The sequence below is a fragment of the Apium graveolens genome, chromosome 8 (assembly GCF_009905375.1).
Source record: "Apium graveolens cultivar Ventura chromosome 8, ASM990537v1, whole genome shotgun sequence".
In the NCBI taxonomy this organism is placed as follows: domain Eukaryota; kingdom Viridiplantae; phylum Streptophyta; class Magnoliopsida; order Apiales; family Apiaceae; genus Apium; species Apium graveolens.
In genome coordinates, this window is record NC_133654.1 from 186,595,881 (window position 1) to 186,609,098 (window position 13,218).

Genomic DNA, 13,218 nt, shown 5'->3' on the forward strand with positions numbered 1-13,218 from the left:
TTTTTGTAAAAATACTGTCATTTTTTTTAAAATTTGCAAAAATACTTTTTAATTTGGAAAAATACTATTTTTTAAAGAAAATTGCAAAAATACGGTTTTTTGGCAACTAGAATCAGCTGTATGCAACCTTTAACGAGTTTATGCAACTACATGCAACCTCAAATCAACCAAATTTTTTTTATTCTGTATATCTGGTTGATTTTAGTTGATTTTCGTTTATTCCGTATTTTTGCAAAAAAAATCAAAAGATAGTAAAATCGCAAAAAAAGTTAGAAAAGTTATTATTTTTGGTAAATTCCCAATATAGGTAATAAAATATGAAATTATTTATATATTACATATTATTAGTATATCAGGTTTTTTTATCAGATTTTTATTTGAATCGGATTTTGGTCGAAATTTGAATTTTAAATCAAGTGTCAATTCACTATCATCCAAATTCAAATTTAAAATTTGGAAACGACTATACAGAAAATCGAATTAATTTGTTATCTATAATCACATTATTCATATTATATTAAATAAATCCCTAATTCACCCGCTTTCTCCAATACGAATTGTATACATACAAATTACCATGTACGTCTACATTCACACTCCTGTCCTGTGGGGTGAGGAGGTTGCAAGTAGAGGAGGGTAAAACATAACTGAGATAGACCCATACAATTAAATACTCCCTCTTCTCTTCCTCTGTTTGATTTTATTAATAATTTACAGTCCCCCCCTGTATCTCAGATTTTATTTACACAAAAGGAGTGGCCAGTTGGATCTAAACCAGTTCAATTTTTATTTATATTTAAATAAATACTCCTGTAAATCTCACTATATATCCCACTGATTCATATCTCAGTTCTTGCACTTAACTATATACTGTTATATAATACAAACACACACATATATATATAATACATATATTTATACAAGTATAATAGTTCAAGATCTTCAACCACTGATTTTCAGACCAACTCCTGATGCAACTGGTATGTGTTTTCATGCTGTCTTCTTCATGGGTTTTTGTTCTTTTGTTGTTTCTTTAAGATTCGTGTGTTTTTTACTTGATTTTCAAGGTTAAGATGTTTTGTTATTTTTTAAGATTTTTTTGCTATAAAAAGGTTGGTTTTAGAGCTTTGTTTGGCTACCTAAACTTACCAGATTCTATTATTGTTGTAGAAGCTTGCATTAATTATTTAAAGTTGCTATCTTTATTGTTCATTAATTAGCTTACCCAACTGTTTTTGAGTTGTTATTTTGTTCTTGGTTGATGATTAGTTGATCTATTAAAGGTACAGGTTTGAAGATGAAATGTATTCATTACAATGTGTGCTTGTATAGATCTGTTTTATATATGATTCGTGTGGAACATGTGAAGGTCCATTTGTAGTGATTGTGATGTTTTCTTATGTATGGTAACATGAACTTTAAAACTAGTCTTTTAGATGGGATCTGTTTTGACAATTTATTACTTACTCGAGTGTTGAAAGATCAAAGTTTTGGACAGGGGTAATAGTAGTAAACATGTAACACATTTAAAATGGTATTTTGCAATTTCAGATGGGGTGTAGCTTGATCCTCAAGAGGTGAAATTTTAACTTAAGACATACGTTGACCTTGTTTCTTTTGAGTTGGGAGTTTTTAGGTTGCTTTCTTTGTTGTTAACTAAAGTTCATAGTTTTCAGATCTTTGTTATTCATTTGTGTTATGCACAAATTCAATCTGAAGAAAAATGTGCTTACTTGGTGAACAAACTACTATGTGCTAATGATTTTTCAGATTTTTTTGTCATGATGCTAAATTTTGTGGGATGCTTTCAGGTGCAACATGGCACCAAAATTAAGTGCAGGAGACAGTAGGACCAGGAGTTCTGTATCTATTTTTATTGTAGTTGGGTTGTGCTGTTTCTTTTACTTGTTGGGAGCATGGCAAAGAAGTGGATTCGGGAAGGGAGACAGTATAGCTTTGGAGATGACCAAGACTGGTGCAGACTGCAGTGTGCTCCCAAATCTGAACTTTGACACTCATCATAGCGGTGATGTTGGGATAATCGATAATTCTGGATCAAAAGTTAAAAATATTAAGCCATGCCACTCTCGTTATACTGACTACACGCCCTGTCAAGATCAAAGTCGTGCAATGACCTTCCCAAGAGAAAATATGAATTACAGAGAAAGGCATTGCCCCCCTCAGGAAGAGAAGCTGCATTGCCTCATTCCTGCACCCAAAGGATATGTAACCCCATTTCCATGGCCTAAAAGTCGTGATTATGTACCGTATGCAAATGCACCTTATAAGAGCTTGACTGTTGAAAAGGCTATTCAGAACTGGATTCAGTATGAGGGTAATGTGTTTAGATTCCCTGGCGGAGGGACACAATTTCCTCAGGGGGCAGATAAATATATTGATCAGCTCATGTCGGTGATTCCAATAGAGAATGGGACTGTGAGAACTGCTCTGGACACTGGTTGTGGGGTGAGTCACTTCCGTTTATATATTCGTAAGCGTCATTGCTCTTGCACATGCAAAACCTATAATTTTTCTGTGTTTTTTCCCTCATTTGCTGACGTTGTAGGTTGCTAGTTGGGGTGCATACCTTTGGAAGAGAAAGGTTATAGCAATGTCATTTGCACCAAGAGATTCTCATGAGGCACAGGTTCAGTTTGCTCTTGAGAGAGGAGTGCCAGCTGTTATTGGTGTTCTTGGAACCATAAAAATGCCATATCCATCTAGGGCATTTGATATGGCTCATTGTTCTCGTTGCTTGATTCCATGGGGAGCAAATGGTATGAATTTCCACTTCGGCGTCCCTTGTTATGATAAGACATGTAGTGCAGAAATAAAAACCCCCCATTCTGATGTTAGCAACCTGATTCATTTTATCCGGGATTTTTCTCTGCAGATGGAATGTACATGATGGAAGTTGATCGAGTTTTGAGACCTGGTGGCTATTGGGTGCTTTCTGGTCCTCCAATTAATTGGAAGGTTAATTACAGATCCTGGCAACGTCCCAAGGAGGAACTTCAAGAAGAACAACGGAAGATTGAAGAGGTTGCCAAGAATCTTTGTTGGGAGAAAAAATCCGAAAAGGGTGAAACAGCTATATGGCAGAAGCGAGTAAATGCTGATTCTTGTCGTGCTTCACAAACAAATTTGTGCGACTCCTCAGATCCAGACAATGCCTGGTATCCTCTTATGCTTAATCCCTATGCAGAATTGCATCTGAATTTTATGACCTGTAGTACAAGGACCAGAGTACACTTTAAAACCTAAATCAAAGCTACCCGAGTAAAATGTTAATTCAGTTTGCTGGTTAAGTTCATAATTAGTTTGACCACCTTTGTTTCCAAGTCAATTTGTTTGAAATTCAGTATATATATTTGGTGCACTTGTCTCCGAAACTGTTATTACCAGCCATCTCTCTACAATTTGACTTTTGCTGGTACCGACATGTTATTACTTATTATATATAATTCATCGTGGTTTTGTCTGATAATCAGGTACAAGAAAATGGAAGCGTGCATTACTCCATATGCTAAATCAAATACTGAAGCAGGCGAGGACCTAAAGACATTCCCGGAAAGGCTTAATGCTGTCCCTCCCAGGATAGCTAGTGGATCTGTTCCTGGAATCTCTGTCGAGACTTACTTGGAAGATAACAAGAACTGGAGAAAGCATGTACATGCTTATAAAAGAATCAATAAATTTATTGATTCGGGAAGGTACCGAAACATAATGGATATGAATGCTGGGCTGGGAGGCTTTGCTGCTGCATTGGAATCTCCAAAATTGTGGGTTATGAACGTTGTACCCACTTTAGCTGAGAAAAAGACTCTTGGTGTTATATATGAGCGAGGACTAATCGGTATTTATCATGACTGGTATGAATTCTTAAATATAATTTTTCTGCCTCATAACTGTTGTAAACAGCACCTTCTTTATATATATTTACCCTGTATTTTGACATATCTAAGAAATTGTTTCGTACTTTACTGCAATATTTATTTAAGCATTGTCAAAAAATATGTTTCAAAGTTAGACATAGACACCTACACTGGTCTAGCCAGATTCGAATTCTTTTTAGACGATAGTGGCAGATACTGTCTTTCTGTTGAATTTCGAGGTGTGAATTGGAATACAAATCTATACATGATAATAGCTCAAATTAATCAAGTAGATTTATACAATAGAAAAGAAGTCACGAAGACAAACTGCCCCCAAATGGTTTAATGAATAACTTAAAGGTGAACTTTTACATCTGTGAGTATCTCCTCAAAAGGAAATGAAAAAATGATGGCAATTTTCCATGTACTTTGTCAACTATTATGCAAAAAAGTAACTGGGAATTTTTTTATCTGACACGTCAACCAGCAGAGACTATTTGTTTTAGTTTGGCTATGTTCGGTTATTAAACATTAGAAGCAACTTCATATCTGTTATAATCTTGCATCTCTAACGATTGATCGGCATTTTATTTGATTGATCTTAGGCTCTAATATTAGATATATTGATCAAATCTTTTCTGTGGTTCAGGTGTGAAGCTTTCTCAACTTACCCGAGGACTTATGACCTTATTCATGCCAATGGTCTGTTTAGTTTGTACAAGGACAAGTAAGTGATTATATACTCTTTATGCTTCAAGTTATGCATGATAATTAATTAGGGCTTTTCAAGTTCCATCATCCACTTTGTACTGGGAGAGTAAAGTCCTGCTCGTGAACTGTCAAATTCACATATGACAATAATTCAACAGCATAGGCACACGACTGAAATTCATTTAAAGCCAAATGATACATATGTACAACAATAATAATTTGATACATAACTAGAATCTTTTTGTTCAAGTGCAGTCCCATATATAACATAGGAAGTGTAAGCTATTGATTTGACAAGAAAATGAGTTTTTGTTGCCTTATTACCTGATTGAGCTTAAGTTGACTTGAGCTTGTTGGTGTTGACTTAATTGGATTAATTGGATTGTAACCGAACACAAGATGTAGATCCTTCTTATATGACAGTGAAGATAATTCATTTTATTTACATAAAAGCATCCTTGGGCTAGATGCACATTAGAAGCAGAAAATTAGTATCTGTCAGCATAATTACTCAAGTACAGTGCGCATGCAACAGCACACTTATTTATGACTACATTTTAACAGATGTGAGTTTGAAGACATTCTACTGGAGATGGATAGGATTCTAAGGCCAGAGGGTGCAGTCATAATCCGTGATGAAGTTGAAGTACTTGTCAAGGTGAAGAAAATAGTTAATGGAATGAGATGGGATACTAAAATGACAGATCATGAAGATGGTCCCCTTGTTCCGGAGAAGATTCTTATCGCTGTTAAACAATATTGGGTCACGGGAGAAAATAACTCCACATCCTCACAGTAAATTCCATTAAATCAAATACTAAAAACAACACGATGGCATGGGTTGAAGAGGCATGCTATTGTTTGTATTACACTTTGGTTTATGTATTATTATCTCACCCTTGGCTGTTTTGCTAGATGAGGCTTATCCGGGAGTTGAAGAATAGTCTGTGGAGTACCTTTGTTGTATGTTTAACCAACAATATATTGACTCACGCTCTTTAGTAAATTTAAATTTTTGTAGGCATGATGTTAAGTTACAGTTTACTTTGTTATATTTTTTTGTTTCTCTTTCATGTCTTAACCCGCCTTCCAGTCGTGAATGCGCGCGCATACACAGACACTCACAGTTTTGCAGTTTGCACTATAAGTTCAATCAAGTGTTTTTCCAAAGACAGACAGAAGAGTAACTTGAGGCTCTGAAGCATCCTTTTTGTTGACTATTTATCTTGCAATAGTCTTACTCCAGCTAACTCTCTCATACTTCCATCATATTCTCCACTCTGTTTAACATGCAGAACATCTGATTCTCATATTTCTTCTCATTTGAATCTAACCTGGAAACGAATTCCAAACTGGCGGTAATTACTTATCTTTGTTCAAATCAAACATCAACTCTGGGATTTTTCTATAGAAATTCTGGATTGTAGTTGCAGTTGAACTACCACGGTAACATCTGGTGATCTTCATATCATAATACATCAACACGATTATCATTAGTTCATTTCAGAAACCTTGCACTGCTGCAAAAAGAAAAATATAAAGATTAATTTAGCAAATAAAAAAACATACAAGGTTACCGGCTAGGAAGGAGGCTTAGACGCACATTCAAAACCAAATTGAGCGTCTTCTACAACACCATCTCAAGTCAACTCAATTCTTTACAGTATTCCAGACTCAGAAATCAGAATTACGTATCAAGTATGATAACATATATAGTACAAGAACATTAATGATGGCTTGAAAAATTAAACATGTTAACAAAATATTAAAGATGGCTTGATAAATTGAACAGAAACGTCACATAAGGGGACTATAACCTTCAAATATCTTTGGCAGGCAATCAAACGTCAGATATGAGTACATACATAAAAACCCAATACATAAAAACCTAATACATAAAAACCTAATGCCCAACCTGCACATATACTAAAAGCTCAATGACCTACACCAGAAGTAAAAAAAATACGTAACAATCTTCTATATCAATACCAAAAAATAATACCAGCGCAGACAAACAAACATTCACCTTTTCTATGATAAACTGTTTATAAAAGTTCATACAATTCAGCTCAGCCATCAACCAAAAACAACAGTAGCTACAAACAAGAGAGGATGATGGCCAGAAACAAATTCCGAATACCAACGTTGTAATAAGAGGTCCTCGTTTCGGGTGTCCAACTCAACATACAAATCACCAAACAATACAACAATTATAGATATGTACAAGTTACATAAATAAATAATCATTGTGGAAGATTGTTTAGAATATATTTCAGGGCTATATATTAACATATTGATCAGCTCTCTTTGTACTCTTTAGCAGGTCGTGCTTCGAGGCCTCCTTCTGCTCTTTTCTGAAGTGAGTAAGGCATGTGAGTGCCAAGAACTCTATCCCACACAACAAAAAAAGGCTGTGAAAAGTTATATTTGGTACCATATCGCTGGTGGTGAATATCGTGGTATGCAGAGTTATTACTAAATAATAAATGGAAGGGGTTTCCAGGGAGCCACAATCCACAATGGTCATCAACTGTTTTAATTGTAGCAAAGGAAAAGAAGAAGATGGAAGTGTGAGGGGACATGCCGGACAAGAGGAAAGACAAAGCTCCACCAACTGTATCTAGGAGAAGTCCCTCAGCTGGATGATTGTACAGAGCTCCAAAAGCATAAGGGACAATAAGGCGATGGTGTTGGGAATGTATGTGTCGGTACAAGAACTTATTCTGGTGCATGTACCTATGCATCATATATTGCCAGGTATCCAATACTGCCATTGCAATAAAGAACTGTCGAGCAAGAACAATGAACGAAGACCGCTCCCCTGTGGTAGCAGCAGTATCATCTCCAGTAACCTGTGACCATACATAATTTTAGAACAGATGAGTTCATCATATAGTACATCACACATAATAGATGCACAACTATTAACTTTATCCAAGCTCACATAGCAAGTCAATCTAGTATGTGAACCAGCATTTCCATTTTTCACAGTCCAGATACCCAAAAAAAAGTGATGCGCTCTATGTAGCAAATATATTCATTGTGCTTTTTTGGAGCAACCTAAGAAAGTTTAATATAAGAATTAAGAAGAGTAAGTTGGGAGATGAACTATGAAAATGCCAATAGGACATGGGTCTTATTATAAAGGATGTGAACTAAATCCTCTATCAGACACAAAGAACAGGCATTAGATGCTGCTAGTTGTGCTAATGATATGTAGTTTGGAAAAGAGGCTTTATAAGTAGTGAATAGCATTAGAGATAGCAGGAGCAGCTGGTACGGAGTCTTGCTGTGGTTTTTAAAACTTCAACTTTACCGACAGAAATGCACTATTTCCTTGGGAACAAGTTGGTTACTGTTTCAAGGAAAGTAATCTATCAGAAGGTTCATTAATTTTTCTTGTTTATCTATATTATATATTGCTTGGCATACTAAACAAATTACAGCGTAAGATACGATACATTGAACCGGAGCTTAATAGGATACATTGAACCGGAGCTTAATAGAATTTAAGATAATTCACAATGAAAGATTCTACTTTACAGAAAAAAGGGATTCAGATACAGTAAATGTAAAAGTGAAATATGAAGCAGAAATAACCACTGGGTAAGGATATTTGGCTACAGTTTTTGAGAACTTCAACTTTTCAGACAAAAATGCACTATTTCCTTGGGAATAAGTTGCTTACTGTTTCAACAAACAGTGATATATTAGACATTTCATTTTTTTTTTTGTTTATTTACACCATACTGTGCTTGCTTGATGCATACAAAACAATTTATAGTGAAACAATACACTGAGATTAAATTTAAGATCAATTCACAATGTAAGATTCTACTTTACAGAAAAATTGGGATCCAGATCAGGTAAAAGTGAAATATAAAACAAAAGAGTCATGAAATTCAAGTCAAATAACACACTCAATCCACAACAAAAGAGTTGTACAGCTTTAACAGGGTTCCCCCATGCCCAACCCAGGGTTTCCTCATCTTTTTTTCCCACCCAACCCCAATTCCCAGTGGTTGCAAAATCCAGGTACATAAACAAATGTAATCTTTTCCATCAGTACGCTAGGCTCTAACGCAAACAAAAATCAATAACTCTGAATTCATGATTCCAATTAGAGCATTGGGTCAATTGCAAACATGCTGAAAATCTGACATATAACATGTCTTAAAGATATATATGTATATCACAATAACAAAGTATGATAGTAGGTCATCTTTGTATGTCAAAAATTCTATAAAATTGCATATGGCCAGTTCACCTAACAGGGCCTCAAATAACCACCAGCTAGTTATAGAAACCAAAGCAATATTTCTTAATTTTCTACAAAAAGTTTGTTACTCACTAAACATATTTTAAGGACTCCGTAAAATTTCACACTGTTTGGGCCTCAAACAAAAACCAACTAGTTATAGCAACATTTGTCCAATTTCTGACGTGTGCTTGTTACCCACAAAACAACGTAAAATAACATTTCATATAACAAGCTAACGATTGTTTCTTTCTGGCAACTAAACACAGCACAAGGCATATCATCAACAGCTTCATTACACTTATAAACCTTCTGTTCAATTACATATTCATACAACCATTATATCACTTTAAGAATTAAAAAAAATAGAAATACCCATCTTATTCAAAAAAGGTGAGACATTTAATTAGCAAAAACAACTACTTAAAGCAACATTTCCCCCACTTCAGATGTGTGTTTGTTACCCGCAAAACAACGCAAAACATTTCATATAACAAGCTAACCATTGTTTCTTTCTGGCAACTAAACACAACACAAACTATATCATTAACAGCTTCATTAAACTTTCAAACCTTCTGTTCAATCACATACTCATAAACCTCTTTTACCATTATATCACATTAAAATGAATCATAAAAATCTAATTCAAAAAAGATGAGATCTTTAATCAGAAAAAAAATAAAAAAGTTAAGATCTTTACCATTACAACAACAATAAAAACACAAAAAAAAAACAAAAAGACATGCATTTACACATAATACGAAACAAACAACAATACAAACGTAAGAAAAAGGGTACCTTAAAAAGAATAATGGCAACAACAGCCTGAACAGCCTGTTGAAGAAGAACACCTTTAACAACAGTAGGCTTAGTAACAAGATTCTTATCATGTTCATCTTGTCTAGAATGTAATCTATAATTATCATAAGATCCAAACATCATATACAATCCTGAATATACCCAATAAACAACAATTGGCATCACAGTTCCTAATAACTCATCAGACAAACTAAACTCCATCTCCCCCACCAACCCTTTTCAAGATTTGTATGTATAACTGAATCTAACTAGGTTTCAATGAAAAATGTGAAGAGTTGAGATGGGGTACGTTGAAACCAATTATTGAAGTTGAAAGTATGTTATTGTTGTTGTTTGTGTTTGGTTTTTTTTTTCTGAGATTGGGTTCTGATGTGGTGTGCTTGGTTTTGTTGATGTTTTTACAGCTTTTTTATTTGGGGCCGTTGATGAGTTTAAGATTGGTGAGGTGTCAAGGAAGTAGATGTTGTCAATGGTTATGCTGGCTTGGCCTGGTCAAGTGGTCATTGTAATAAGGCGTTGGCCGACTTGGGTTTTGACCGTATTTTTTTGTGGTTGGAGAATGTTCTGCGAGGACTATTAATTGTATTTATTTTTTTTAATAAATACTTTTACTTCAAAAATGATGAAAGTTTTATTAATTGCGTATTTTAAAATGAATACTTTTGAAGATTAAAAATTCTATCTCTTGTTATATCATACTCTTTTGGTATTTTTCTTATTAAGTACAAATACAGGATTATCAGATTCAATTCTTTGCGGACTGAATCTAGGACATTAAAAAAAGGTTTCTTTTTAAAAAAATGTGTTTTAGGGTTTTGATTTATCCTTTGGATCTGTTTATTACGTATTGATCTATGCTTTTTTGTGTTATTGTTGATTTACAGTTTCGATCTAATTGCTTAAGTGTTTTTTATATGTTATGATATTCATGATTGATGTTAGGGTTTTTTTTTATGAAATTTATTTGATGATTATACTCGTGTAGGTGTAGCTGCTAAACTTTTACTTTTATAGTCATTTGACCAATTGTACAATATGATAGATAGTTTGTGTTCTGTTTTAGTTTTTCTGGACATGTGGGTGGTAAATTCAAATCATTTAGTTTGGAGCGCGGGGTCTCTAGGTGATATATTGAGTTTGGAGTATCAAAATGAATGTAATATGAGAATTAGAAGACACTTACGATAACTACTTTTGGCCGATGATTATTTACGGAATAGGTAAGTCCCATGTGAATAAAATCATGGGCAGATGTATTGTCTCGCTTCCTTTTTACTTACCTTTATATATTATTGTTTATCATTTTTTATTTAGGACACACATATTTGTGCACACACAAGCCGGGGGTCTTTTGAGGAAATAGTCTCTTCACCCTTTGGAATGAGGGTAAGGCTCTTTGGAATGAGGGTAAAGTTGCGTACGCTATACCCTCCCCAGACACTACCATAGACGGTATTATTGGGTATGATGATGATGATGATTATGGATGATGATGATGGATGATGATGATGATGATGATGATGATGAAAATGAATAGGGAGTGTGAGGGTTTTTTTCCATAAAAAATAGAGAAATTGTCCAAAATACTAATTTTCTAATATTTTTTTTACGATTTTATTATCTTCTGAAAATATTTATAAAAATAAGGTGCAACCGAAATTAACCAGATCTGTAACTAATTACATCGATTTTTTTTGGTTGCATAAACTAGTAGAAACTCGTCGAGCTTAGATCTAGTTGCATCAAATTGCAGAAAATCGTATATTTGCAAAAAATATAATACAATTGAACAACAGTATTTTTGCAAAAAAAAAATTATAATCTTTTTTAAATAATAACAGTATTTTTGTATAAATATTTGTGAACTTGGGTATTTCTTAAAAAAACCCAAAAATATTTCATCTAACAGAAAAGATGAGGATAATGGATAAAATTATCATTATTTGTAAAATAACTAGAATAATGATTGTAAAACGGAGGGTAATAATTTTCAGTTGAAATGAGCATGTATCATAATGTATTGGGCACTAAGTATTCGTTATTAGACTAGTACGGGATACACAAGCATGTTTAAGGGTATTAGAGCATCTCTAATGAGGTTAGTTATAATGATTGGCTAAATTGAATTTATAAAAATTATGTAAAATTTGTTGAACCGATAAGAAATTTTGCTTATATGGTATTGGCTATATTGGTTGGTTATAATTTAATTATAGCATGTAATTAATATTTTAGATTATTATAAATATAATATATCACTTTAATATGGTAATAACCGATGTTTAATCTTTCTATAGATTTCTTACAAGCCTGTAGTGGATCAATAACTATAGTCATCTATAGGAGATTGGTTATAATTATATATAAGGGCTGGGTATGGTTGAAGTGTGATTTTTTAAAGAGATTGGCTATTTTTTTATTTTTGGTATGCCAACTTAGTTTTTAGCTAAGGGCTCTCCATGGTTGGAGATGCTCTTACGAAGTAAATTGTATCTGATTCATATATGTTTTTAAGGTATTTTCCAAAATACTCAAATCGAAAATACGTATTTTTAAAAGATTTAATTGTCATGTGCAGATTATCTTTCTCGTTCACCTACATGTATACGATCCGCACAAGTACATGTACATATATAAATACATACGCATCTGTTATGCATGTATCATTTTTCTATTACAATTATTTATTGTAATGTATTTAATCATGAGTCATTTTGGTTCGATTTTCATCTTTGTTGTAACATAACATATACATTCCTTCGGTTTTTCTTTTATGGACCATATATTTCTATGTTTAAAGTTGGATATAAGTTGGGTACTTAATTTTTTTTATACCAGATATTGTACGTTTAATTCAGAATTGGATAAACGACTTGGATTTATGGATATTCTCTTTTCGATCATTAATTTTTTTTCTAAACGCTCAAAGACATCTTTATATGTCTTTCGGTTATATGATAAAATTTCTTAATTTTTTTTAATGTGGCTATTGTATCTCGATACAATTCATCTACGTGCATGCAGACTTGAAAAAAAAATAGATTCATGTTTTAATTTAGTATATTCAAATAACATATAAATAACTAGTTTTTTTATATTACATCCTTATTATATAATATGCATAAGGGGAATCTTATCCAAATTTTTGGTAATTATGGTCCTTATACTACCAATTTAGTATGTACAGTTAGCTCTTTAAACAAGTTGATCATAGCCGATTGATCTAAAATAAAAGAATATTCTATAACCAACGATAAGTAGGTATTCTAAATTGAATAGAATATTTTACACTTTTAATGAGTTAAACCAAAAAAGACGTAGGTATCCTAAACTGAATAGAATAATGATGCAAAACTCGTAATACTTTTTTTTTCTTCAAATTTGGGATAATATATTATAGACAAAAAATTTAAACCATCACTGAATTAACCATTACTTCGTGAGCTTCGCATGGGCTGTAAAATCGTCACAATCTGATTTATATAACTCAAGATAGAGCCGAAATAAAATCAAACAAAATTCGGTAATCTTTTTAATTTGTTTGAACTTAAATAT

The 13,218-nt window shown here is 33.3% G+C and overlaps 2 protein-coding genes across 2 annotated transcripts; one reads left to right on the forward strand and one right to left on the reverse strand.

Moving 5' to 3' along the window:
* Positions 1-603: 603 nt before the first annotated feature.
* Positions 604-5,606, forward strand: LOC141677172 (putative methyltransferase PMT2). Its single transcript, XM_074482942.1, has 7 exons — positions 604-980; positions 1,812-2,466; positions 2,567-2,777; positions 2,894-3,176; positions 3,492-3,872; positions 4,525-4,602; positions 5,151-5,606. Exons 2-7 carry the CDS (start codon positions 1,819-1,821, stop codon positions 5,383-5,385), a joined length of 1,836 nt encoding a protein of 611 aa, XP_074339043.1. The 5' UTR covers positions 604-980; positions 1,812-1,818; the 3' UTR covers positions 5,386-5,606.
* A 989-nt stretch (positions 5,607-6,595) lies between these two features.
* On the reverse strand, positions 6,596-10,100 carry LOC141677650 (sphinganine C4-monooxygenase 1-like). The gene is made up of 2 exons (XM_074483658.1): positions 9,643-10,100; positions 6,596-7,438 (listed from the first exon to the last, which is right to left on the reverse strand). Exons 1-2 carry the CDS (start codon positions 9,862-9,864, stop codon positions 6,884-6,886), a joined length of 777 nt encoding a protein of 258 aa, XP_074339759.1. The 5' UTR covers positions 9,865-10,100; the 3' UTR covers positions 6,596-6,883.
* Positions 10,101-13,218: the final 3,118 nt, after the last annotated feature.